The sequence below is a fragment of the Camarhynchus parvulus genome, chromosome 8 (genome assembly GCF_901933205.1).
Source record: "Camarhynchus parvulus chromosome 8, STF_HiC, whole genome shotgun sequence".
NCBI classification, from domain to species: domain Eukaryota; kingdom Metazoa; phylum Chordata; class Aves; order Passeriformes; family Thraupidae; genus Camarhynchus; species Camarhynchus parvulus.
In genome coordinates, this window is record NC_044578.1 from 13,994,453 (window position 1) to 14,022,406 (window position 27,954).

A 27,954-nucleotide genomic window follows, 5' to 3' on the forward strand; every position below is an offset into this window, starting at 1 on the left:
CATTTTAACGTCAAGTTTTAACAGACTTTAATGGAATAAAATTAACTTTTGGGAACATTATCATCATAACCCCTATGGTTCCTAATAAACAGGTGCTCCCCAAAACTTAAGTCACTTTGAGCAAAGGTCCGAAAGCCTGCACATGTGCAGGCACTGCTGGGCCATGTTGTTACCTGCAGTAATGTAAACCCATCAATGTGTCACGTTTGCTCAAAGCTTCCCACTTTGACAGCTAACTCGGTTTATAAAAAACACTGCAGCAATAACCCCTATGAAATACACTGATTTTATCTCCAGGTTCGCTGTCTGCTGAGCAATGAGCCCTGACATGTCGTGGGTCGAGAGAGGTGACTGTGCTCTGCACTCAGCCTTGAGTATTGTGTGCATTTGGGCACCACGATGTAAGAAAGACACTGAACTATTCGAGAGTGTCCAGAGGAGGGCAACCAAGATGGTGAAGGGCCTCAAGGGGAAGCAGTGAGGAGCAGCTGAGGGCACTGGGTCTGTTCAGCCTGGAGGAGACTGAGGGCAGACCTCACTGCAGTCACAGCTTCCTCGGGAGGGGAAGAGGAGCAGCAGGCACTGATCTCTGCCCAGTGACAGTGACAGGACCCGAGGGAATGGCCTGAAGCTGAGTCAGGGCAGGTTTAGGTTGGATATCAGGAGAAGCCTTCACCCAGAGGGTGTTTGGGCACTGGAACAGCTCCCCAGGGCAGTGGTCACCACGCCAGCCTGAGAGGTTCAAGAAGCGTTTGGCACATGGTGTGTGTACGTAGTGTGACTCCTGGGGTCCCGCGCAGGGCGAAGAGCCGGACCGATGAATGATGCTCCAACTCGGAACACCCACAGACGATGCGTACGGCACGCCCGCGCCTCGCCCCGCCCTGCCCTGAGCGAACCCGCCCCGCGCCCGCCGCCCGCCGCGCGAGCCCCGTGCAGCGCACGCGCGGCGCCACCCGGCGGGGCAGAGGCCAAGGGTGAGGGGCCGGCCCCGCCCCGCAGCGGCAGCAGCGGCAGCAGCCATGGCGGGTGAGGGCAGTGGGCCCGGGCCGCGCGATGGTGCCGGTCCGCCCGCCCCGGAGCGGGTGCTCTTCCCGCCCACCTTCAGCGTGTCCGAGATCAAGAACAAGCAGCGTCGGCACTTCATGTTCCTTCGCTGGAAGCAGCAGCAGAGGAAGGTGGGGCGGGCTGTTGCCGCGGGGCTGGGGAGGCGCGGGTCTGGCCGGTGTGGCTAACGGAGCGCTGTTCCTCTGCCCGCAGGAGAAGTTGGCCCTCAAGAAGAAGCGGAGGAAGGAGCGAGAGGCTCTCGGAGACAAAGTAAGGGTTCCGGCCGCAGGAGCCGGTGTGGCGGCGAGGCCACTCCTTCCGCGCCGCGAACGGGGCGCTGCTCGCCAGGATGAGGGTCCTGCAGCTCTGCCCGGAGCTGGGGCTCCTCAGCTTCCTGAGCCAAAGGGCTTCTCCGCAGAATTCAGGGAAGCGGAGCAGTGAATACAGTGAGGGTGATAAAACACTGCAACGGGATGCCCAGAGTGGATGCCCCATCCCTGGAAACGTTCAAGGCCAGGTTGGAGTGACCCAGAGCAACCTGGTCTGGTCCAAGATGTCCCTGCTCACTGCGCTGGAATAGATGGCCTTAAAAGGTCCCTTTCAGCCAAACCATTCTGTGGTTGTATGCTCTCTGTGCTCGCTGGCTGTGGTAGCCTTCAGAGACACTATTGTCTAGTAGAGGTATCAAACAGCTGGCTTTAGAAACCTTGTTGCTCCTGTGTTAAATGATGCTGTAAACAGGCAGGACGAGTTTTAAATTGATGACATAAAACCATTCCTGAGAAGTTGTCTCTGATGTGATTGCTGTGGCATTTGTGTTGATATTATTAGGAATTGTACTCCAGTTTCTGTGTAGATTAAAACAATCAGAGCTGACCAAACCATTCCCAGACCAGTTACCTGCTGGATTCCAAGCCTAGCTGTGAGGAAAGGTTTTGTTTCCTTCCTGGAGTGATTGAAGATAGTCAGATGTGAGTTCCTGTATTACAATAGTCTCACTAGATAGTGTAAGTTAATGGTGTAAACATTAAAGGCTATTAGTCATTAAATTCTAGATATCAAGGTTAAAATGTGTTGCAGTTGAAAACAGAATCCTTTTCTTCCACAGAATAAAAATGGAAAGAAAGTTCCCCTCTTTTTTTGTTTTGTTTTGAAAAGTGACATTGTTCCAGTGGTGCTTCTCTCCATCTGATGCTTTCTGGTGTCCCAATAGCTGTGCATATTTTAATCAAGTTTATGTAACTTCTTTTTTAAAAGTGGCATCAAATAAATAATACTTGCAGTTCTGTGTAGAAATACAAACAATATTGTGGTAGTATGAATGTGGTATTTGCAATGCATTTAATAATGACATCAATATGTTATGTTAATAAACTTTATGTATTTTAGGCACCTCCAAAAGCTGTACCAAAGACAATTGAAAATCAGCGAGTGTATGATGAAACCACTGTAGATCCCAATGATGAGGAGGTAACTGCATGTGCTATTAAGTTAACCTTTTTTTTTTCTAACAAGGGATGTAAATTGATTGATGAAACTGAATAATCCCCACTTTCCTGTTAATCTGTTGATAAATTACTTTTTAGACATGATGGGTTTACTAAGAGGTGATATCATTCCATCATTATCTGTATTAAATAATTGCTATGCTGATATTGGTAGTAAAAGCTGCCCATGTTCATCACACTAGATTCTTAATAATGTGAAAACCACATTCTTTCGGGTGATTAATTACAGAATAGATCTTGTGAATTAAAATTTAGATCACATTGAACAGTTGTTCTTCAGGTATTTCATACATGGTGGATTTAACAAAACTTCTGTTCTTCCAGGTTGCTTTTGATGAAGCAACTGATGAATTTGCACCATACTTTAATAGACAGACTGTTCCCAAAATTCTTATTACAACATCAGACCGACCTCGTGGGGTATGTATGTTTTACTTGGAAACCAAATGGTTATAAGATACCAGGGTTTTCATCCTATGATTGTTACATTGAGACTGAAGATAATAGCATTCACATGGATTTTTTCTGTCATTTTATTTAGTGCCCAACCATAACCTTGTATGTGTATGTAATCCATTGGTTTCTCCAGCACTGTTTGTTTCCTCCATAAAAAAACCCAACCTTGTGCATGTGTTCTTGTATTGAAGTGATCAGCATTGCCTGGTTGAAGAGATTACTGACGTTTTTGAAAACCATAACAGAAATTGGTTTAAAAATAAGAAAAATACACCTCAAACAGTTTCTCTGAAAACTCAGGCATGAGTTCATGAAGAAATAGTTATATTGTATTTTGAGATGCTGTGAACGTTTTGTAAACCAGTGTACTTTATAAATAATGAGTGTGGAGAGTATGCTTTTTGCATTTTCCTGCTTTTCTGTGATGGAGGAAGGGGAAAAAAGTCCTTAAAAATCTCTGGTGTGCTGCATTCTTTACTGCAAATAAATTTTTTTTGCAGTAACTGAATGAAGGAATTTAATAGCTTATCTTCAAATCTCTATAGAGATACTGGAAGTAATATATGCTCAGGGAGTGTAGTTGGAATGACCAACCCTCTGTTATCCTAACAGCTGAATTCTGCACATTGCAATTTAACTCCCCTGTTTTGCAGAGAACAGTGAGATTCTGTGAGCAGCTGGCTACTGTTATACCCAACTCACACGTCTTCTATCGAAGAGGGCTGGCTTTGAAAAGAATCATTCCACAGTGCATTGCAAGGGACTTCACGGATTTAATTGTCATTAATGAAGATCGCAAAATACCAAGTATCCTTTTGTGTATTTATCAGGCAAAGGAAACAATTCTGTAGTGTGCATCAGAAATCTACTTTATTCTGTTTTCTTTCACTTCATAGTGCAAATTACAGAGCTAAAAATCAGTGTGCCAACTTGAGTGTCTGATGGCTAATGGAACTTGGACTTATTAAAGAAAGTGTTAGCACTTTTTTGTTGTTTGTAATGCATGGTTAAGCAGTTATTATTTCAGTAAATATAACAGTTTGATTAATTAACAAGTTTTTCTGACCAGGAAGATCCATCTTTTTTTTCTGGCTAGATAAAACATTACGAATTAGTTAAATGAGAAAGCAGTAGAGGATAATCCTTGTTAGCATGTAATGGACATCCTTCAGAAAGCTAGTTAACTAGTTTGGGAATGTATGTTTGAACATACAACAAAACCTTGGGTGTAGATGATGGATCTAAACCTCTAATGTAATACTGCATTTTGCATTGAATATTCCTCTGTAAATTACATGCTCAATTTTACCAGCCTTTTTTTTAACTTGGTGCACAGATGGTCTTGTTTTAAGTCACCTGCCTGATGGTCCAACTGCCCATTTTAGAATGAGTAGTGTGCGTTTGCGTAAAGAAATAAAGGTGAGACTCAAAAAAATTTGAAAAATGGGTTAATTTTTGGTTAATGATAAATACATCCAGTCTACTTCAACTGTCAAAACTGCATTTTGATATGATTCAGCTTGATCTTGTAAAGAGTTTTTTGGTAAGCTAAGGGAGGCTAAGGACTAGTGTGTTCTACTTCATAAGCAGCATATTTCATTTTCAAGCTGATTTGCTGTATTTCTTTATTGCCAATATTTTATAATCTGACAAGTATTTTTTAAATCATATCATTAAATAGTAGATGATAACCTACATCAGTAGGAAATACTCCATGTCTTAGCATATAAAATCAGCAGTGTAAAAGGTTCCATTAGATGTAGTTTATCTTGAATAAGACCTAGGTCTTCTTGTTCCTATAGCTCTATCACCTCTTCTTAGTATTGCTTACTTAGCCATAGGTAATTTGCAGTAAAATGGGTTTTCTTCTTTGAAATAAGTAATCTCTAATTAGTTTTTATTAAAGAAGCCCATATACTCTCAGTCCCATATATCCCTAGTTGGTATGAGTACAGGGGGAATACTCCTGTGATAGGTAGAGTACATTGTCTACTATAACAGGTTCTGCTAAGACTAAAAAATGGTGCAGGAGAAAATGTAAAATTATTTGTGCTTTTTCATTGAATTTATATCGTTGAACCAAAGATCCTTATGTCACCAGCCGCTCCTTTACGTGTTTATGAACTTAGGTTGTGTTTGAAAGAATGATTAGGGTTTGTTTTTGCCCCTGTCTTCCTATTTCAAACACTTCTTTGGTAATACATTGAAATCCTTTTGCATTCAGTCTGTTCTTTGCATTGTTATTGCTCTGATTTCAGCGGAAGGGGAAGGAGCCCACGGAACACGTCCCTGAAGTGATCCTGAATAATTTCACAACACGGCTCGGCCATTCCATCGGCCGCATGTTTGCTGCACTCTTCCCACACGATCCTCAGTTCATTGGAAGACAAGTAGCTACATTTCACAACCAGAGGGACTACATCTTCTTCAGATTCCACAGGTGACATTTTCTACAATACTCATTTACAAGTGAGAGAGAATACTCTTGTAACTTAATTCCTAATTTTAATTCTTTTCTTCCCCAAGATACATCTTCAAGAGTGAAAAGAAAGTGGGAATTCAAGAACTTGGGCCACGTTTTACATTGAAGCTGAGGTCACTTCAGAAAGGAACCTTTGATTCCAAATTTGGAGAATATGAGTGGATTCATAAGGTATGTCTTAGTAATGATAATAGTCCTGCTTGGGGAGGCTAAATGTGACACGAAATGTAACCAAAAATCTTACCCTAGAAAAGTGGTACAAATGCAGTTCTCAGTGTGGAAGTATTTAACTTAAGCATTTAGAGGTGTATTTTGAGAGTCATGCAAAGCAGAACCATCCTGCTGTATTTCAAATAAAAAATAAAAATAGCAAGGACAATGAATGTCAGTATACCATAACTACTTATTTGCAACTCTACTGTACAACAACTACATTTCACTGTCTGCCCTGCTATAAAGTGGAGTGGCCATCCTTGTTTGTTTCATCCTGTTGCATGAACTTGCTGGTAAACAACTTGCCTTTACAACTTTCCTTTGAAATTTCAGCGTCGAGAAATGGACACAAGTAGAAGAAAATTCCACTTGTAAGTGAAATCTGCCAATTGCTGGTGACCAGGAATACAGCAGCTGCTTTGAACTACGGACGATCTTGGACTACTAACTAATGATAATGATACTGAACAGTATCTGTCTGCAGAAAGACAAACAGCAAACATAAAAACTTTCTACAGCGGCAGATCAAGTAGGATGTGACTCTCTTCCTATTTGTAGCCAATGTGACAAGGACAGTGACTTTTTCCAGTTTAGCAGGAAAAACTATGGCTGTATTTGAGTAACTTGTCATTTAGCTATCACTAAGGATTTGCCATAAGTGCTGCTGTGCTGTAGAAACAGATTATGCTTCACAACATAAAAGACAGCAAATATGTTGGTTAAAGAAATTTTCAAAATAAAATATTTCTAGTTTTACAGTTCCCTTTTATTTTTTCTGTTAATGCAGACATCTTCAGTTAATCAGATAAGAGATAAATATTTGAAACTTACTTCTAACTTAGAGTATGCTGTTCCTGACAGTATGGGTAGAGTTCTTCCAAAAAGGTTCTCCTATCCAGAGAACACGGAGAAGGCAGTATGCAATCCATGAAATCCATGGTATTTTATTTCATTAGCATTTTGCATAAAATAGGCATGTTGCTGAAGTTACAAAAACAATATGCGTAACTCCTACAGGCATCTCTTCTGTAAGTATCACGTTGACAAGAGGTCTGTATACCCAAAGCAGTTGAAAGGATGGGAAAGAACTTGTAAAACTGCCTTACAGGACATTGATAAAGCCATCATCTAAAAATGCTGCTCAGTGACTATGTGAGGTCTCTGAGCAGGGTTTTCCCCATTAAAATTTTAAAAATGCTTCTTCAGCCTCACAGCAATACTCAAGTTTGTATTATCTACACATAAACTACTGTTTTGCCTGAAGTTGGCACATTCACTGGCAGCTAAAAGGTCAAGTTTTCTTTGAGCTACTTTCTTTTCATGTACAGCTGTAAGTGCTTTTTCATATTTACCTAATGAATAAGAAGGCACATAGAGTAAGTTATCTCCTAGGGTAGAATTACTCATTAAGATTAAGAATAATTTAGTCTGTCTTAATGTGATGTCTATGATATGGCACAGCTGTATAGCTGAATTATAAACAGTCCCAAAATTTTTTCTGTTCTATTTCTGTTATGCTTCTAAGTATGGTACTGCTGGAGCCTCATTGTTCTGAAGGACTGTTAACCCCAGGCAGACTTGCAGCAGCAGAGAATATTTACACTTCTCTCTGCTCTCCAACTGCTACAGTGATGCACTGACTGTGAGGTGCCACCATGCCCAGAAGTTAATCCAATTCTTACAGTAATTTCAAGACCAGACTAAGTCAAGACACTTTTATTTTTTGCTTGGCGTATAAAACTGATTCCCGTATGAAACAGAAATACGTAACTAGCATACAGTTCATCTGGAGAGGTAGATGGTAAGAAGTTTGATGACAGTAGCACTTTTAGAGTTAGATTTGGCACGTTAAAGCTAAGCTTTTTTACAGACTTCAAACCAGGCCACTCCTTGAGGCACTCTGCCCATACATACATCAGCAGGTAGGAAAAGATGCTAAAAGATCTGAAAAACAAAACCAAAATCTAGTTAGAAAGGTATCACTACTGAATGAAGCAAATCAAAGAATATATATTTCGGAGTATGCCTTGGACAACTGTTTAGGAAAAAATACCCTCTTTTTCCACAGCTGTTTTATTAGTTTAAAAAACAAACTTTAAGTGAAATCATGCCCAAAGATACACCAAGATAATCAAAGCTCTTACAAAATAACTGAAACTTAGTGTCTCCTTGAAACCAAACTTCTAAGTGAAATGATAGAAGAAGCTGTTCCCAGTCACCTTCTGCTCATCAAAACACCAGGTTTCTACTTTGCCTTTGAAAAGCAGGGAATTTGTTGTGTAACTAACAAATTACACTTCCTCCTCAGTGAGGTGGTGCTGACTTTGCAAACACAAACACTACTGGCTCATCAAGAAAACACAAAGAATCACCTCTTTTCAGGAAGTGCCTGCAACGGATACTGCAAAGTGAAGGAGTTTCACATAGAGGTAGTGTAACTAAACCAGAAATTAGTTCCATTCCAAGGTTGTAGCAGAGAAAGAAGATATTAAGCCTTCTATGCCCTGTGTATGCAGGTGTGGTGTGAGACAGAGGAAACATTGTTTCCCTACATCCACACCCAGGAATCCAGGAATTTCTTAACCTTGGCAAACCTCTCGGTGGGGAATTGTACCTGTCATGGATTAAGTACAGTTTATTTGGCTTTGTGTAAGTTTTCAGTCTATAATGCTTACAGATGATCTGATGTCTTCCTTGGATTAGTGCTTACAGCTGAAGCTACACTAGTGTAGTGTCTGAGAGTTTTTTTTAAATAACAGTAATTGGCAAAAATTCACAACAGAAGTAATTTTAAAAGCTACAGGAACTCTAAAGCACATTTCAGTTACACTGTTGTAATTCACTGCTCAAAACAATGTGGGATGTGGTTTTGCTTGTTAAATAGTTAAGGATCAACTTCTATACTGTTAACTATTCTACCCTTTAAAGGTGGTTATTCTGCTAGTACACTCATCTGCAACTTTTCTACAGTCTGCTTGAGGGAAGAACAATTTTATCAATCCAATCTGGCTGTGGTCAACCTTCTATAAAGCTGCCTAACAGCACAATTTTAATCTAGCAAACAACAGTTCTTCGGATGATAGAAGTCCGCTACACAACCAGAATTTTTCAAGGTTAAGACTGACTATGAGATTTGTAAGAATTGTGAAATGTGGTTAACTGTGTATCAGGTGCTTTAAAATAACATCTGTGCTCTCACCTCCAACAGATCCACATCAAGGGGCAACAGGAAAAGGGAACACAGTAAAATCATCATGCATTTACTGTGGTCAAAATAACCAAGTTATTTGGACTCTGAATTTTGGTGAAACTATTGTGGATCTAAAACTCACCTTTCCAAAGAGGTTAGCCTAAAATCTAGTCATCAAAATGGCAGATGAGTGAATAGTCTTCCTAGTGATAGCAGTAGTGCTAATGAACTATGTGCTATGAAAGTTCTGGAATGAAAATCCAAATGAGTATTCCACTGTTTCTAGTTATTTAAACCACTACCCCTGTAGTAGCTTACTTGAGTGGCATTTGGGCTTTTAAAAGTAAATACTTCTTTAAAAGTATATACTTTTTTCTTTTGGCAGAGAGGGCATCTCCCCCCCACAGTGGTCAGTGCTCTTCTTGGGGACCACCACCACTAATCTGCTTTTGGAACTGTTCATTAAAAGTTTAAGAACTGAAGTGTGTTTTATCTGCCCCAAGTAGGATTCACCACATTAATTCTAAGTGAGAAAAGGGAAATAATACCCTTATAGAGAGGAAGATACAGCACAATTACTGTTAGTCTAAAGAGCAGCTCAGTAGTAGCTGGTCCCACCATTCTGCTACGCAAACTGGTGGAAGCTCTGCAGCAGCAAAGTGCTGTTCACAATACCAATGGCCAGCATGTGTCCAGTACATAGCTGTGACCAGAAAAAGGGAGAAGGGACCAAAAATGGGGGTCTAGACCAACACCAGCTGCACAAGTCAGATGTTTCTGAGTGCCTTTCATAGAGCCTGTCTCATTTAAATGACAAAAGAGTTTATGAATTGTAATTCAATAACTTACCACTGAAAGATACTGAAGTAGTTCACATAATTACAAAAATGAACAAACTTTCTGGGGTCTGAATGGATTTGTACTTGATGATACTCCCGTCAGTAGGGGATCATGTTGTGCATTCTGCAGGCAGAATTGCTTCAAGTCAGCTGCAGCTTGAGAAACCTAGTTATAATAAAAGCTGGCATTAGAATTCACTGAAGAGTCTTTACTGAGGATGTGGTTTTTACATTGAAAAGACAAATACTACTAAATTATTCTGCAATACAGTTTATGTAGATTTTATGCAATAATTTCATTGTAGTTTTTTTGTTTCTTAAAGACAAGAAGATGAACAATGTAAGAATGAGAACTGATTTGGAAGTTTTAATTTCCATGGTAAACTTTTAAGTATGAAGGGTGACAGATAGGCAAGATCCTGGAGATGACTTTATTAAATATATGAAGATCCTTGTTCTGGCATAAACAATTAAAAAATACTGCCTATGGTTTAACATGTTTTACTCCACTGAACTTGCATTTCACACTCCCTTGGAAAGCCATCCTCAGGATGAGATAATGGGGTTCTGAGCACCCTTATAAGGGGTTTTTGGCATGCTGTACCTTGCTAATAACTGATCAGTGAAAAATTCCTTGTCTTGCTTTTCTTTGGTGTAACTCTGAACTCATACAATAGAACGATCGAAGTTTTAAAAAGTTGCATCTTCCGCTGACACTCGGTATCTGCAGTTTGTCGGGTTTCTGGGCCGTGCCAGGCGCGGTCTCGCCCTGGCGCGGCACAAGTTCAATGCACTTGGTGTGCCTGGCAGCGACATCTCCATCTTGCCGTGCCGGGCCAGCCCAGCCTGTTGTGCGCCCCGCCTCGGGCAGGCTCCCGGCAGAGCCCGAGGGCACGGCGCTTCTCGCTCCGAGGGCACGGACGGGCAGCGCGGGCCGCGTCCATCGCCCCAGGGAGCGCTTCGGGGGGAGCGGACCCGAGGGGCGGCGGGGAGCGAGCGGCCGAGCCCCGGGCAGGGGTGGCGACGGAGCGGGCGCGGCTGCGCTGCCGATCCGGGCTCGCCTCGGCCGGGGAACCCCGACGGAGCCCCGGGAGAAGCCCAGTGGCCGCCGCCCAGCCAGGTCCGCGGGGCGGGGCAGGTGGGAGCCGGCAGCCCCGGCCCAGCCTCGACGCGGCGGGCGCGGCCCCGGGGAGGTGAAATGGCGGCGCGTCCGCCCCGTGCCGTCCCGTCCCGTCGCGGCTCCGCGCTCACCTTCACGCGGGTCACACTGGCCTCCAGGCGCAGCTGCTGCACCACCTTCTTCATGGCCGCCACGTTGGAGGAGCCCGACATGGCGGGGTCGGCAGCGGGCTCGGCACGGCACTCGCAGCACTCCCAGCACAACTTCCCGGCACGGCCACAACTGCCCGGAGCGCGGCGCCTGCGCAGCCGGGGCCGCTCCGTGTGCCGGGACGGGCCCGCCCGCGGGCGCGGGAATAACCCCGCCCTCACACTTTCATCATGGGGACTGCCCGGGAGGCTGTGCTCACCCCGAGGCGGCGAGTCTTGGTGGTAATACCCACTGCGTTCCAAGTTTGGGGGTCATTTTGAGATGCAATGAATGAAGTTCCTAACTTAGCTCGTGTTAGCAGTTTGAGTGTTGACTGTAGCCTGGAGGATCTGTTTTCTGGTCCTAGTTCATTGCAGGAAGTGCCCGGGAGCGGCAGTGAAGTGGGGCATGGAGTGGTATCAGGTGTAGCTTGTTCCCTGTCGGCGGGAGCAATGGCAGGAGCAGTGCTGTGCCTGCCTGTGGCGGGCAATGACTGGGGCAGTGATGCGTGTCACCCCCGGGTTATTGGCAGGAGCTCACAAGTAAAGACACAGGCCCTGTTAAGCAGGTATTTCCCACTGACATGAGGAAATCTTAATTCCACAGCGCCAGAGTGAGACTTGGAAGGTCTGGTCACTCGTGCTCAAGAGCAGGTGAATTACAAGTAGCTGGGGTAGTGGCAGGAGGAGTAGAGAGATCTCCTGTTGAGAGCAGGAGAACAGCACCTGAGTTCAGCAGGTGAAAATCCAGACGAGGTTTGTAACCTCAGAGGGGCTGGAAGAGCCTTCAAAGCAAGAACACCAAGGAAACTCCTAACAAAAAGAGAAAGGTGGAAACAAGCTTTTTAGCAGGGCCTGTTGCAATAGGACCAGGGGAATGGTTTTAGACTAAGAGAGGGTTGATTAGAGATGAAAGGAAGAAGTTTTTTACACTAAAGGTGGTAAAAGCCTGGAACAGATTAACCAGAGAGGTGGGAGATGCCCCACCCCTGGAAACATTCAAGGTCAGATTGGACTTGGGGGTCTGGACAACCTGGCCGAGTGGGAGGTGTCCCTGCTCACTGCAGGGCTTGGGCTAGCTGACCTTCAAAGGTCCCTTCCAACCCAAACCGTTCCCTGATTCTATAACATGTTAGGACAGAGCTATGGTTATAATTTATGGAAGTATTTTTCTGACATGGTTGCCCAGCACAGTCACATTTCCTCAGAACACTGCATTTGGCTGGCACAATGTGTTTGCTGCAGTTCACAATAATCATTACTTTATCAGATCCAGATCCTGCAAGAATCTTCCTTTGTGGGGATTTAGGTCTGTGTCTTTAGGAAAACAGTGGAATTGTGTAGAAAATTGTATACTACCAAAATATTTTTATGAAAGGGGAGAAAATGTTAAGGGGAAGTGCTCTAGGGCAGATCTCAGAAGCGCAGGGCTATGATTTAGCAATTCCCCCAGTTGCTTAGGTGACACTTGTGTAGAAGGTGTGGTTGGTTCTGTTTGCAATTATCTGGAAGCTTTCTGCCTCAGCACGGACACAACTTCCGTTTTCATAAGTGGAATGAAGATCAGTAAATGAAAAGAAGGATATTTATGGAGTAATTTCTGTCATAACAGACTATCATGGAACTCATTCTTAAAGAATGCTTCAATCAAAAAGAAAATTAGAAAGCCCACCTGGCATTTGCTGTGGTCACATAGAGGGACCAACATGTCATTCAGTCAAATGAGACCTCAAACTTCACAGGTGAGAGTTTTTGTACTTTTCCACGCAGATTTTTTAGATTTCACAAACAAGAAATAAGAATACATTAAAATAAGGCTTTAGAATACCTGGGAGGAAAAAATGTGTGCTTTTAAAATAGTATATGTAGAAAGAATTATTTTCTAGTTCATATTCAATAACTCAACACTTGCAGAAATATTATGTATAGCTTATTTGCATGGCTTTTAGTTAAAGGGAATAGCCCTTGTCAATGCTATCTGATTTTTACTAAAAATATCAAGAGCTAGAAATTAGCAGTATAACAACTGCCACAGGTCTGAACACAGCCCAAGTGAACCTTGCTCAAAGCCAGCTTAGTTATTCTTTTTGCAGACATTAACAGGAATATTTTTGTGTTTCCAAGGCAGCTAATATTATTAAAAACAGTCAGAAATACTTTGATTTTTTTTTTCTTGATAACACAGTCAAGTTGTGGTGCTATTTGAATCAAGCTTTCAGGGCTTTGCATTTTTTATGAGATGAACAAAGGTAGGATTTCAGCTGAGGGATTCTTGTCGTCATGACACTCTCCAGAGCATCAAGTGGTTTTGGTAAGATCTCTCCATTGCTGTCACAGTGATACACAGCAGTAGCACAAGCTCTCTATTATCTCACTTGCATTGGGGAGCTTGTTCTAATGTGACTTATTTCAGCTGGCACTCAGTCACAAATTGCTCTGCTGTCCTCTCTCACAATCTAGTCATCCCTGTGAGACAGGGCCTCACTGTTCTAGTCCCTGTGCTAATACCAAAGGAACCATTCCTGCTACACAAATTAGAAGTCCACCTAAAAAAACCAAAATGTATAGGAAGAGGATGATAATACATTTACATCTGTTCTTTTTTCCTAGCTGTTGGAACTTCATGTTTTTTATGTCCCAGCAGAAGTGTGGAACTTCAAGCTGAATACAGTTCCTGTAGCTCTTACTAGCAAATTTGTCTCAGCTGGATTTATAAGGTGAGTGTGGTTTTAGGTTTTATGTACGTGGTAGGTCCTTCACACTGTCCTTCAGTCTAACTTTTAGTCCAACTGTTGCTCTAGAGAGCACAATTACATCTGCAGCAGAAATTTGTTGTCTAATGAAATGTCTGGAGTGTAAGTAGTGACCATAACTAGCATTATGTTAATTTGTACTGTATCAGGCATGATGTAGACATTGAAAAGCACTTCCAGAGCAGTGCTAGTATTTCTGCAGAATGATTTATATTGTAAAACCATATCTTACATTCTTTCTGTCTCCTTGAGTCTGATTATCAAAAGCTGGAATTCTTTTGGGCAATGGGCCAGCTTCAAGAGAGTGGCTTGATGAAGACAGGATAGCCTGTCAGTTCCCAGGAACAGGGGTATGATGATCTGAGCTCTCAGTCCAGAGAAAGAGCTGAAGCCCTGTTTCTCAAGGGAAAGCATTACAGCCAGTGAACCAGCAGCATTTCCTCTTTCTTACTGAAAGAAGAAAGTGAAAGGATGTGCATAACACCATGTGTGCAGCTGTGTGTGCTCTCAGGTAGCTGTTTAAAGGACTTAGTAAAAGAATACCCTGGTTCCCAGTCCTAGGCTCAAACCTGGCACAAGGAGTTGTATTTTTCATGTGTCATAACCTTGAAAGTTTTTTTAATACTCCTAAAACACTTTGCTCACAAAATCTAGTATCTAGTGTGGTGAGAAGTTGTAGAAAAATCAAATAATGTAAAGATGTGTATTGAAACTGAGCTTTTACTTACACCTTGTCTACATCTGTGCAAAACCTGTCAATTCAGCTAAAACTGCAGGGAATAGAGGTTTTAATTAGTTTAAATTGAATCTTGTATTATCCACTTGAGACAATATACAGTGTAGCTGAAAAGACTGACAGCAATCAGGTAGGAGCATGTAGGGCAGAATGTATTCATTCTCACAGCTGCTTTTGTTGAAGGGCTGCTCAAAACCAGAGAAAGTAAGTGCATAAACTCATTTTGTTTGCTGTTCTAGTCTGCAGCAGAGGTGCAGAATACATATGTAGTCTGGAGTATAACTTCATTTCATGTCATGGACATCTGCCACTGCCCTATATTTTCTAGTGTAAATTTATTCCACTGAGGCATCAAATTAAATTAGGATCCTCACTGATTTCAGTGGGTTTATATCTGCCTGGATATGTTGCTTGCTAATGACTTTTAGATAATTGCTAATTAATTCTTCTAGGGGTACTGTGCAATGCTGCAGTACATTAGCATTAACATAACTAGTACCTGGCCAGTGAATCACTGTCTTTCAAAACAAAAAATATTTTTAAAACTTCTTTTATTATAATCCAGGAGAGGGAATGGCTGGTACTCCTGTGGCTTGGACGCTGTTGGTAGCTCTGTTGTTCAGTCAGCTTGACAATCCCAGTGCTGTCTGAGTCAGCTTTCCAAAGGATTCCTAGGTCAAAGTACAGGCCACTTCCATTAGCTGTGAAATTAGAGGAAGATGTTAAGGGTGTAATTTTCTATGGCCCTGAGTTCTGGTTCCCATGAACTTGATTTCTTAGCCTCTGTGAGCTTTTTTTTCCATTCCTCATTCCTCACCACAGAAGCCAATCTTTTATTTTTTCTGGATGAGATGCCTGCAATGAGCTCTGGTTTGCATTGCTTTTAAAGGGACACCCTGAAGCAAGTGACTTGTATGTGACTGTTTTCTGCCAGCCAGTGGCAGCAAGTGACAGACTAATAGTATTGCATTTTCCTAGCAGCTGCACTGGCAAACAATTTTGAGATAAATTTCCGCCCTATATCTCAGGATCTGGATACCTAGATACTTTCCCCCATTGTACATTGTAGATGTGTTCACTCTGCAGACTTTGGTCTCCTCTGCCTCGTGCCTGTGCTCCAGGGCAGTTTTATGATGTTGAGGAGGGTCCTCTAAGTCCAGGGTATTTGAAATAATACAAGGCAAGCATTGTGTTCATGAGATGAAAATGGCAGTGTTTTTAATACATGCTTGAGGTGTGAACTGAAGGCCTAAGGGGCTGCTTGCAAGTGCAAACAAGCCTTGACAGGGTAATGTTGAGGACCTGCTCAAATGGAAGTCCTGGCAGGTTCTTGTCTGTACTGTTTCCTGAGAATGGCATGTGCTATCCCCCAAGCTGTGTCTGTGCATTGCTTGAGGAGTGAGAGCTGCCTGGGCCAAAATCAGCCTGCCACTTAATCAGAGTGGGTGGTTAACAGTCTCAAGCCTGCATTTGTTCCCTGGTTTCTTATATGGCAGCTTAGAACAATTAGAATTGCTTGTGCTGTGCTGCAGTGCTTTGGTATGCCTCTAGCACATTTGGATTTATTGTGCAGAGATGCTTTTTATTCTGTAGTGATTTTTCTACTGAGCTCATAGCCTAAATATTTGCATACTTTTAAGTAGTACATTAAATGATACAATTCATATTTGTGTCAACATTCTCATCCTCAAATCATGGTGGAAATGTTCACACTGCGGTGTTTGGTTTTTATTTAAAATACATTTGCATGCACACATGCACACACCCAACTGTAAATTTGTGCTGGAAAAGACAAAAGCAAAGGAATGTGCCTGCTGCTTAAAGTGGACAGTGCTGAGGGCTCCTCTGGCCCTGGGTGCTTGAAGGGAATGTTCAACAGTCCTGGTCCAGCCACATGAAACTGTGTCACTTAAATGGAAGTGCACGAATGTAGCTTCCAGTAGTGTTGTTATTCACCTGCAGATGAGCAACAGCATTCTGAGGAAGTAAATTTCATATTTTGTCTGCTTCCATATTCTCCCTTTGTGTGAGGCTGGTACAAGGTGACTCTTGCTGGTTAATGTCAGAACAGCCCTTACAGTGCAGTGTTCTGAGTGCTGCCCCAGACCCTCTGGCCTGTCTGTAACTGGCTTCAGTTCTAGGACACAGCTCCCAGTTTTGGTCATTCTGTCTGTGCAAGCCAGCACATACAGACCTTCATCTTCCCCCTCCTACTAACTAGCCATCATTATTTGATCTTACAGATGTATTAATGAATGACAACATTCTAGGGTGTCTCCTCACATCACATTAAGAGTGCTGCGGGAGAGGCTTGGAGAGTACCTGGGTGGAGTGACAGCTGCAGATAAATTCAGATTTTTAAAATGCATTGGGAAAAAACTAGCAGTGGTAAGTTAATTTTTTTTTCTTTAGTGCTCTTCTGTTTTATAATGTAAAGCAGAGATTTCATTCCTGCAGATGAGATAATATCACATAAATTAGAAATAACTTTAGGGGCACTGTTAGCATTTCTTTTAAACATGCTGCAGCCTAAGCTCTTGTCAGAGCATATCTGCTTCCCCAAGTGCAAGGGCAAAGCTGGTCAGTTGTATTACAAGTACCCTTTAGAGCAACAGGTGTAATTAGTCACCATCCAGTGAAAATATAATGGTTTTGCTAAGTCCATGGATTAAATATGACAAATCTGGTTGCATTAAAAAAAACCCAAATCCATAAGGCCATTGCTACCTGTACACAGTTGGGAATAATTCATTTGACAGATTTGCAGTGGAAGCTCAGTCAGAGTTCTTCTAATGGCTCCTGCTGTGACCTGCCCAAAAGCATTTAAGATATCATTCTCTGAATGAAAACTTCTCTGGATGTTCCACTGTTTAGTCCAATAATACAGCCTGAGAGGTCAGCAATAAAACCCCTACATGTGTGAATCATGACTGTTCCTCCATCAATTCTATATATATATACATATATATCTTACAAAGTATAGCTAAAGATTAAATAAACTTCAAAATTAATCCAACTGAAAGTTTGTTCATGTAACACACAAAGATGTAAGTCATTTATGTAAGTATAGAATACTTTCTCCATGTCTCATTTCTTCTCTTTCTCATGGATTTAGCAATTAACTACAAGCAGGAAATTCAGTGCCATTCTTTATTTCATTTCTAGTAGAATTATCACTAAAATCACTGTCACAGAGACTAGAGTAAATACTAAGTGATATGCAAAAACTGGGTGGAAAAACATGAAAAGAAACTTAAAAGACCGTGATACAATCTAAATAGGAAAGTATGCATATGTTTTCAGTGAATTGAGGTTTTCTTAACTGGATGACAATAAGTAAGATGATTAATTTTCACCCCCACATAGTTCAGAGATAAATAGAGAAATTTTCCAGCCTTTATAATGTCAGAAAATGAATAAAATATGTTAATAGAGAATTTAAGATACTGGTAACGTTCATGAGGATTTATAGAGACAAATGAAAGATACAGTTTTTCTTTGAGGTATTTACTGTTGCTTGATGTTTAACTTTATAACACAGTGTAAAGCAATAAACCGACTGCTTTATTTGTTGTTTAGGGTCATGGTAACCTCATTGAATTACATCTCCATGATCAAATATTTGTTGAGTGTTCTCTCCCCTTAGTCTTCTGTTTCACAATTCTAACAATGTAAGCAGAACTAAGAGCTGTGCCCTACTTGCAAGCAAGGGTCTTTTAAATGAAAAGATAAACTAAAATTGTGTTCATTTTCTCTTCCTTTTTTGCATATGACCTTTGTGTTTAATTCAATATAATTATTTGAATGTAAGCTCAGATTTCTTTTCCTTACATTGGAGCACATATTTCAAATATATATTGACTACTTTAGACTTTGTTTTTAGAACAACTGTTTAAATGTGAAAGTGTGTGTCACAAAAAGAACATGAAGGAAAATGATAAATACAAGAAGACATAGGATATTATTAGATTTTTTTTTCCATATACATTCAATATTTTGCAATACTGTATTAGGAAACTAGAGAAAATTATGTGAGACTCAGCATTTCTTTCCAGGTTCAACTTGAAGCAACTTTTGATAAAGAAAGTTGCAAATTTTTTTTTCCTGTGACTGTTGGATCAGGTCCTTTGAACCATAAGAGAAAGTGCAAAGGATAAAAAACCATTCAGTACGTGCATGTAATCTTGTAGGTCTGATTAAGATTTTGAAAAATAGACGAAGTTTCAGATCTCTGTCAGAAAATACAAATGTACTTTGAGATACTTTTACTCCATAAGGCCACTACAGATTATAGTGATGGTTATAAAAGAATGCAGTATGTAAAAATGACAATAGAATGCATGTGTCACATGCAACACTGTTGTTGAAAAAAGTATTGTATTTGTTACGTTTCCATACTTTATCTTCCAAGGTGAAAGCAAAGCAGGAAGCTGAACTGGAACTGAAGTCATTTGCTCCTCCTTATGTAAGTACTGAATGGTTTGTAAGGTACCATTTTCAGTAACTTTACATTGCACATTTTCTTTGTCCTATCTGATGGATATACTCTGTAATTTCAGGCACTTTTTCCTGAATTATATTTATTACCTGGAGTGGAATATTTTGAAGATGTTTATCCATTGCTATCATCACCTCAACAAAAATTTCACATTAGTGAAGAAGCTAATAGGTTTGGTCATGGATCAAGATTATCCAGCCTTTCCCAACAGAAACCTGAAAAAGGCAAACCATTTTCAGAAAGTATACGAAGCAGGCATCAGGCAGAAAATCTGGAAGTGCCCAGTCCTGTGGAATGGGGTGAGAAAGAGCCTGTTCCAGTTTCACACACAAACAATAAGCAAGACAATAACAACAGAATTCCAGAAAAACAGTTTGAAGAAAAAGGTAAGCTTAACCAGTGTAGTGAAGGAAGGTGATGGATGAGAAGAAAAATAAATATTATGGTTAACATTTACAGTAAAATAATATCTCTGCTTCATATTATCAATTCTTATGCAGATCCAAGTGGATCTGATGGATCTCTCTTCACACCAAGTCATTCTAATCCTGCAGACCAGAAGTCTGGAAAGTGGGACCTGGTATTACAGACCTCTGAGCAGAATCATCTCAGCCAAGATCAAGAAGACTGCAATGCTCCAAAGTGGAATGACAAAGCCAAAGGAACTGCTCCTACTCATGTAAACCACAGTCATGAACAAGGCCAGGGTAACCAAAGACTCCAAAATCACATTAAACATCAAAAGGGTACACATGTTTGTTATTATTTTTTTGCTAAAGCAAAGTAAAGCTAAGTTTTAAGAAATCTGTAAATTAAGTGTAAGTTGGAATAGCACTATGAGAACAATATTCAGTTTTTTAAAAATAATGATATGTTTCAAAGAGATGTCGTTTTACCTTGTGAGTCTTTCATTAGCACTGTGTGCTGATATAAACACTTTACTATAGTTGGTACATTTGTCTAATCACCAGAATTAGTCAGATATAAATTCTAATAACAAAAATACATTTTTCCCCTTGATTTCTTTCTTCTGTTATTCATGGAGCATTTCCAAATCCTAGAGATAAGACCACTTGCTGTGTTGATTCACTGAACTTCCAATACAGGTTGGAATGTCCAGTCATTGGCAGTCAAACCAGCCTGATTTTTGCAAGGTAATCTGTGTATTTTTGTCATCACTATCCTGGACAGAACTAGCAAACATGGAAAGTAATGAGCACCAAAAAGATACCAAATTAAGAAGAGACAGAACACAGGATGCTGAAATTCTTAAAAGAATGGAAGACCAAACTACAGATTATATCCACAAAAAACAAAGGTTAGCAAATAGTACATCTCCTAAAATAATGGATAATATTAATTCACCAATACAAACTTACTTTATAGACTTCAAATAAGTGAAAGAAAAGGAGGCAAGAAAACATTTTAGTCAATGAATTTTCACTTGTTTTTTTGATTTTATCTTAGCTTGCAGCAAAACAGAACTAAGAAGACTAGAGTTGGTCTTGGTGAAAAACTGGATTATCAGGTATGTTTTTCAAGGTAACATTCCTAGTAATCTTGAGCAATAAATATAGTCCTACACCTAGAAACAGTCTAATTTTGTAAGACTGGTGACTCATTATAAATATGAAAGATTTGAGAATAACTGAGAAAAGTTTATTCATGCTCTGCTACTTAGCAGATTTTCTAATGAATATCAACTATATTTCTACATAATTAAAATCTACAATTACAAGTTTTAGTTTAGAAATTGGCAGGTTTTGATTTCATAATTAACAAACCAGGTGGCCATTTTAAGGCCCTTATTTCCTGGTCTTGCTGGTTACTCCCAGTCAGTAACCTGGGGGTTATGGACATGGACAAGAAGCAGTAGCAATAGTCTGTAGTTTTGTCTGTGTGTTCTCTGTGATGGAGGAGTTCAGTGCTCTCATTTTGTTTGCAGAGATCCAGCTGTTTGAAATTTAGTGGTCCTGGGTACTGGTAACAGAATATAAAAATCCTACCTGCAGAAGTCAAGTTCAGCCCTCTCCTTCACTCAGGCCACTTTCAGGGCATGTATCTAATGTAACTATTCAGGATTATGGTTATGTACTTATAGTTGTGTCCTTTGACTCTATAGGCAGATGAAAACAAGCAAAATCATCTTACATGTCCAAAAGAGTGTATTTCGGCTCCTAGTCCACCTTTTTTGGCATTTACTGTAAAATCCAGCTCAAGTTCCTGTAATTCAGGCAGCAAGTGAGTACATGATTCAAAGAAATTGCAAGGAAGTAAATTTTTAATCAAGGCTGAAGACTCAATGAAGACATAAATACCTGCACTATACATGCATTAATTCACAGTATTGTTACAAATTTTAATTTATTAATAGAAAATTCCAGGTTTTTATGATTGCATGGGCTGTCCTAGAGCTTGGCATGTTCCCAGCACTAGAAAACCCAACTTGTCAAGTGGATGGAAGGAGAAAAGGAGGGAGATCAGATGAAACACTGCAGGCTCAAGTGAGAATGTAGCAAAGAAAATCACAAGTAGTGTTGCTGAGGGGGGAGGAGAGTGAGAAGTTAAGTGTTAGACCTGTTGTTGCAGACTAGTGGAAGTCTCAGATATTGTCCTGCAAGCTGGAGTTTAAGGCAAGATTTCTCTACAGTTTCTATTGCAATGTATTTTAAGCAGGAAATAGTCTTTTGGAGGCTTTTTTGGCTTTATTGGCCAGAGTTTGCAATGTATGGAGTGAATATATTTCTTGATTACATAGTTTTAGTGATACATTGTCTAAACATACAGAAAGATGTTTGTTTGCATGTGTGTGTGAATGCCTGGATGCATGCTGGATTTCCCCCTTTTTCTAAAGTGCCAGCCATTCTGAAAGGTAGATTAAAATGAAACCTGATTAAAATGAAATTGTTTCTACTGCTTGTTCTGACAGAGCTTTTGGCATAATTTGTGATGAGTGCATTACAAAAGTCTTGACTGATCCTTTGTGCTTAGAGTATTCAGATGCTTGCTAAACATAATTGTAATATCTTTAGAAAACAAGATGGCAGAACAATTGCAACAAATGAAGGAAGACAGAAGGCACATGGAAAAAACTAGAGAAGAACTGAGAAAAAAAGCTAAAGGGCTACTGGAACAAAATAAGCTGAGGAGATACCATGGTACACTTTTAATTTATTTTGGAATTTTGATTGATTGAGAAATTACAGTGAAACCAATGTGAAAATATTTGTCTCTGTGTCAGTGGGCTTAATTACAGAGTGGGCTTAATTACTGAGAGAGCAGTCTGCTAACCAGTAGGTCCAAGAAGACTCATTTTGTGTAATATCACGCTAGAAACAATCAGGGTTGCAATGTTTCCTTCCACTTTTTTTCCTAAACTATTCAAGTTATGTCTCATGTATGTGCAGTGCTCAGAGAGCTACTGCAGGCTGCTTTTCTCTGAGGCCCAGAGCAGCCTGGCATTTTCTAATCCAGCCTTTAGCTTACAAGGTGCTTACAGAGGCTTGTACTGTGTGGATAAGGCTTCAGGTAAATTGCAGCATAATAATTTTTGTTCGTCCTATCCAATAGTATTCAGCTTATGACATGGAAGTTCCAAGCCTGTTGTGACAAGCTTGACAAACCTTGGTTTTTAACAAGGTCAAATCTCATTGAAATTTCACACAGATTTTCTTCATAAAATTATTTTCAAGTTTATAGTTAAAACTATCCTCCCTAAGTCACATCCCAGTTATACAGACATGAGATTTAATAATTTTGATGTTTTGAGAGCTTTCTCTTTGTGCTTAAATGTCACTAAGTCATTACTAGTCCCAAATATTACTTGTAGCTCATTGAAAGGAGAGAAGCCCATTCTTTCAGTTATTCTCTAAGGACATGGCTGCACTGCACCCTGCAGCCTGGGAAATTTGTATTTAAAAACCCCAGACTTGGGTGTGTGAAGCAGTAACTCTGTAGTAGCATGGAGTTGCAATTCAAGCTAGAGATAAGCCCCAAATGGTGCCTGCATTGCCTTAAATTATGTTGTCCAGTTAGGTAAAATAAAGGTTATTTCACAAGGATTCAAACAGCTTCTGCAGGTTCTGTAAGAAGCATCTGTACCTCTGAATTTTTTTTTGTCAGACCTGAAGAGTTTTGTAAATAAGGGCACGTAGCAAGCATGTTTCTTTACAAGGTATTAAGGAAAGAGCATTTTCTGCAGTAACAGCCATCCAAGTCTGTATTTAATATCCTCCTAAATGTGCCATGCTGACAGGCGCTCTCAGTTACCTGGCACAGAGCCATCCTCCAACAGCTGAGTTCTTTTGGGTAAGTTTCACTTGTCCTGCTCCCACAAACTATGCCTTGAAAGAAGGGATTCATTTAAGACACTGCAGATATGTCTGCCACATACAGGGGCATTTATGTGCCGCCTCTTGATAGCACACTGACAGCACAGGAGGAATCATAGAAAAGTGTAAAGGTAACTAACTGTTTCCTATAATTTGGGACGTCAAATTGAAGCTGTTCAAAATCTCTGGCCGTGAAGAGCATAAATTTTGCCTAAATCTACAATGCTACATTTTCTGGTATAGTAGAGCTGTGGAATTCACACTGTGCTGGGCATACCACTCTTCACAGGAGCACCTAGGCGCTGCAGAACACCTGGGCTGTTTGGACCCTGTGTTTTATCACAGTGGACAGATAGAGCCCTTTGTTGGAGGTTTATGTGAAAATTCAGTTGCATTTAGAGGGAATGTAACTTTAATGAAGATTTTTTTTCACTAAATGTTTATTTTAAAGAAACCTCCTGCCGTGTGTATGCATTGGCCCACTGAAGCTTGTGGGGTGAGCTGTCCCGACTGCCTTCAGCAGACTTTATGATTGGGTGAACAAGACCAAACACTGTTACTGTTCTCCTGTGCAGTGCGTGAGGAATGGAAGAAGAAATACTTTGAAACCAAGAAGGCTACAGTTTCACTGGAGGACACTTTAAACAAACTGCAACAAGATTTAGAGCTTTACCACCAGAAATTGCTCTTGCAACTGGAAGCCAGAGATAGCCAAAAACGAGCAAACAAAACAACAACCTCCAAGGTATTTGCTTGTATTATTTATTATCTCTTTTTCACAGTCTGAGTTGTTTTGGTTTTTTTGTATAAAATATAAATTAAAGAAACAGATTTGTCACCAACCAATAACTTGTAAACTAGCTTTAGCTCAATGATCTGAGAGACAGAGTTCCTTCAGGCCATTTGTCTCAAAAAGACTGCAGAAGTGCTTGAGTCTGAGCATTTGTTTCTTTCTGCTTTCTGTTGGTACCTTTTTGTAACAAAATCCCCTTCTGTTCAGTATGGTTAATGGATTGTTCAGTTCTACTTTGTTTCTATTATCCAAGATTTCATACAAGGCAGCAATGAATGTTTGGAGCACACAAAACCTGCCTGTAGCTTTTGAAGTGGTTGCACTTCAACTGTTGTGCAACTGTGAGTTTCATAGGAAGTTCAGAGGGATTGAAAAGATAAAAGAGAAGGAGGAAACACCCTTTCCAGCAGTTGTGTCTGCTAATTTTCTACATTCATTAATGGAAGCAAGGCTGTTGAAAACAAAACTGAAGCTAGCCTAGGAAAAATAAATGTCCCTTTCTTGCATCTGAAAGGTGTGTTCATGTACAATCTAAGAGTGTATATTATATACAAACATGTATTATTGGAGCTATCTTGAAATATCTATGAAATAAAAATAGGAATAGGGTTGACATTGCGTTATGGCTATGCTCAGACACATTATTGGTCCTTTTCTGTAGTGGGCAGCCCCCTGAGAAGGGAGCTGGGATTTACAGAGCTGTGAGGCTGAGCAAAGGGTGCTCTCCAGCCCTCGAGAGCGACGTGCAGCCAGGCAGGCATCAGCCATCTGGGAAGGCAGGGAAGTTGGAAAGAGGTTGTTAGAGGATTGTTTCTGAGTGGTGAAGGAACACCCAGTGAGGAACAGATGCTGCACCTTGAGGTTTGTTGTTGTTTCACACAGAATTACACAATCATCCGGATTGCTACAGTGCAGCATGAACTCCACCAACTGAGGAGGAAGCTAGAGGATACAAAAATGAGACTCCTAAAAGAAATTAAGGTACTGTGCCTTTTAATTAGAACAGTCAAAATGTGGCAATGTATAGAAAAAAATTAGAATTTCTCAATTATTAGATGATGTAAATATTTGCTAAACAGTTCTTGTTTAATGCTTTTATGCTGTTAGCTTTAAGGTGTTAGGTGTTGTGACTTTAGCATTTGAGCTAAATTACTCCAGAATGCAGGTTATCAAATGATTTGGAATGTATGGCATTCAAACAACTTAGATACTCAATGTACTATGTAAGCTAAGATTCACAATCTTATTCATACAATTCTAATTACATTCAAAAGGTAATTGAAGAAATATACCTGGTGTGGTGAGGCACTGAGCATGCCTCACCACATAAATAGACCGTGGCTAAAGGAAAATGGTAAAAGGAAAAAAATAAACCATCAAAAAACAAACAAACAAACAAAAAAACCTAAAAAAGAAAAAAAGGCTGTCTAAGCAGATTGCAGACCTCTTCATCTGCTTTATTCCATATCAGTGTTGCCTGTGACTCTTTTTGGAAGAAGAGGTAGTATAGGCCTTCACACTGGACAGCTTTCCAGCTCTGAAAGTTTGAAATAGGAGTGTTCTACATCACAGAGATTGCCCATGCTCCTGTTTACTGGGTACTCCAGGCTGGTTGTAGTTAATATGACTTTATGACTCCTCCATTGTCTAGCAAGGAGTGGAAAGAACAATTATTTTTGCAGTTGCTTCAAAAACATCAGGGCAAGTACGGAACAAAGTAGGGCTAGAACACATAAAATTTCAGACATGAAAGATGTATTCTGTATTCAGCCATCCTGTATAAAATTCAGTCTTAGTTATATAAACCTATATGCATGTCAGCTCCAAAAAAAGCTTCCTTAAATTGCCATTCCTTAAATGATGGGTTCTTTTGCAGATGAGAAAGCAGGCAGCGTCTGATTTACGAGCACTGAGAGCAGAACTGACACAGAAGAAGATTCATTCTCCAGTCCAGAAAATCAGGAATTTAAGATGACATGAGTAACATCTGTGAAATGTACAACAGCTCTCTAGTGTATGTAAAAGAGAATTTCAGAGCATTTGTTTGTATGTTCTTGAAGTAACTTTGTAAAAAAACATTAACTATATAAATGTTGTGGAATTTATACACTAGGCTACAGCTCACTTCTTTTTAAATCTCACTTACTGTAAGATCAGTCGGCTACTTAAACATACAGTTTAAGCTAGTAACATGTCTAAAACTAAGCTGTCATTTTTAAAGTGCAAGTTAGTTAATTGTGTAACATGCCAGTGGTATGCTGACATTCTTTGATTACAGAGCTAATAATTAATAGCTACTAAGAAATAAACCTAAAATCTGTAACCTTCTGTCCTTACTTTGAGGCTCACACATTCAATTTTTTAGAAATTATTAAAATATAGTTTCTGTAGAACTACAGCAACAGTAATCCTTTATTTGGCTATTTACTGGAGTTTGTTTTTGCGCTTATAAATATATCTATATATAAATTAACTATCATTACTGTAGTATTATTATGAAGCATAAACAAAATCTCAGATAATCTCACTTTTTTTCCATATCTAGCTGGTTTTGTTCCCTCTCTTATTAGGAAAGGCACACAGACATTAGGTGTCTTCTGTAGTTTGAAAGCTTGCCTGAAAGCTTTCTCTTGGACCAGTATAATGATGATCCTGGTCCAATTTACACTCCTGCATGTTCTGCCTTTCCTTAGTTCCAAGGTCATGCATGCCCTGAGATTAACAATTCTCTGAAAGAGGAATCAGAAACCTCTTCATAGAAATTTTTTCTTAGCTCTGCTGTTCGCCTCTTTGCAAACCAGATGTTATTATATTGAGCAGAAGAATAACATGCTAGGAATTAATCTCAGCTAAAAAGCTATCAGGTATTTATAACTGGAAGTGAAACACTCATGGGAAATAAGTTATGGGATAAGAAAATTATGCAGCTCTCAAAAAAAACAACTTAGAAATGTCTTGAGTCAAACCACCCATTATCCAATTTATTTTCTTAAAGATAGGACTTAACAAAGATTTTAGTGCTAAAGGATTAAATAAATTCTTAAAACTACACCCCCTTTTGCTTAATTCAGGGTTGAAGCTTACATTCTCTATTTAAGAATTGTGTCTTATTTAAGATATGAAAGCAGGCTACTAGTTACTGGAAAATCAGAACCTAAATTTAGAGTTTAGTATTATCAATTCATGGTCTTGACTGCTACAGGAATGAGAGTTTTACAATTAAATCAGCTGGCCCTCAGAATTTTGCAGGTCAGATATTCGTAGCAGAAGACTCTCAATTTAGCAAATATCCATCTCACAGTATTTTAGCATTTAAAGTTCTGAAGTACAAGTTCTGAAGTGTGTGCGTGTGTATATATATATATATGTGTGTATATATATATATATACATTTAATATATAAAATGTAGGAGTTTCTCTTAAGACTTATAGAGTGGTCTTCCAATGAAAAGCCTTCTGATTTGTCAAGGGAATTTTTTAGTTTCTGTAAGAGCAGTAGGCTTCACCTTCTGCTTTCCATCACCTGTAATATCAAGCAGACACTTCAGATGAAGTCTTCCAGTCTTGTCCTCAGTAGCCATTATGGTAATGCTGCCATAGTATGGTAACTCTTTAGCAAGAAAAAAACCCAACCAATCAGACAAAAAAACCCAACCTCCCCAATCGAACCAAACCAAAAATCCCACCAAGCCCACAACTGACTACATCTATATAATTAAATTATTTTTTTAATTAATGGAGTCACTTAAGCAGGGCCCAGTTGCACTTTAATCTGGTTGTGAAAGAGTTCTGAGAAGCAGA

General features: G+C 40.0%; 3 protein-coding genes across 3 annotated transcripts; 2 read left to right on the forward strand and 1 right to left on the reverse strand.

Annotated features, from left to right (window-relative positions):
- Positions 1 to 985: 985 nt before the first annotated feature.
- Positions 986 to 6,464, forward strand: RPF1 (ribosome production factor 1 homolog). Its single transcript, XM_030953583.1, has 9 exons — positions 986 to 1,178; positions 1,261 to 1,317; positions 2,437 to 2,517; positions 2,880 to 2,975; positions 3,665 to 3,818; positions 4,348 to 4,430; positions 5,270 to 5,451; positions 5,538 to 5,664; positions 6,040 to 6,464. Exons 1-9 carry the CDS (start codon positions 1,023 to 1,025, stop codon positions 6,079 to 6,081), a joined length of 978 nt encoding a protein of 325 aa, XP_030809443.1. The 5' UTR covers positions 986 to 1,022; the 3' UTR covers positions 6,082 to 6,464.
- A 943-nt stretch (positions 6,465 to 7,407) lies between these two features.
- GNG5 (G protein subunit gamma 5) lies at positions 7,408 to 11,170 on the reverse strand. The gene is made up of 3 exons (XM_030953584.1): positions 10,987 to 11,170; positions 9,746 to 9,901; positions 7,408 to 7,650 (listed from the first exon to the last, which is right to left on the reverse strand). The coding sequence occupies exons 1-2, from the start codon at positions 11,065 to 11,067 to the stop codon at positions 9,776 to 9,778; spliced, it is 207 nt and encodes a 68-aa protein (XP_030809444.1). The 5' UTR covers positions 11,068 to 11,170; the 3' UTR covers positions 7,408 to 7,650; positions 9,746 to 9,775.
- A 1,579-nt stretch (positions 11,171 to 12,749) lies between these two features.
- SPATA1 (spermatogenesis associated 1) lies at positions 12,750 to 26,129 on the forward strand. Its single transcript, XM_030953574.1, is given in 14 exon segments — positions 12,750 to 12,785; positions 13,654 to 13,760; positions 16,803 to 16,920; positions 18,944 to 18,997; positions 19,092 to 19,416; positions 19,531 to 19,784; positions 20,185 to 20,348; positions 20,498 to 20,558; positions 21,153 to 21,236; positions 21,238 to 21,271; positions 22,063 to 22,188; positions 23,937 to 24,106; positions 25,037 to 25,135; positions 26,031 to 26,129. Coding segments are annotated over 14 exon segments (1,731 nt in total).
- The last annotated feature ends 1,825 nt before the right edge of the window (positions 26,130 to 27,954 follow it).

Bases quoted from the DNA above. Each gene is read 5' to 3' on its own strand.
- GNG5 (XM_030953584.1), bottom strand. From the start codon at position 11,067: ATGTCGGGCTCCTCCAACGTGGCGGCCATGAAGAAGGTGGTGCAGCAG. The intron at 9,902-10,986 runs GTGAGCGCGGAG...TATTATAACTAG, and splicing joins CCAGTGTGACCCGCGTGAAG to GTTTCTCAAGCTGCAGCTGA.
- RPF1 (XM_030953583.1), top strand. From the start codon at position 1,023: ATGGCGGGTGAGGGCAGTGGGCCCGGGCCGCGCGATGGTGCCGGTCCG. The intron at 2,518-2,879 runs GTAACTGCATGT...CTGTTCTTCCAG, and splicing joins TAGATCCCAATGATGAGGAG to GTTGCTTTTGATGAAGCAAC. The intron at 2,976-3,664 runs GTATGTATGTTT...CCTGTTTTGCAG, and splicing joins CATCAGACCGACCTCGTGGG to AGAACAGTGAGATTCTGTGA.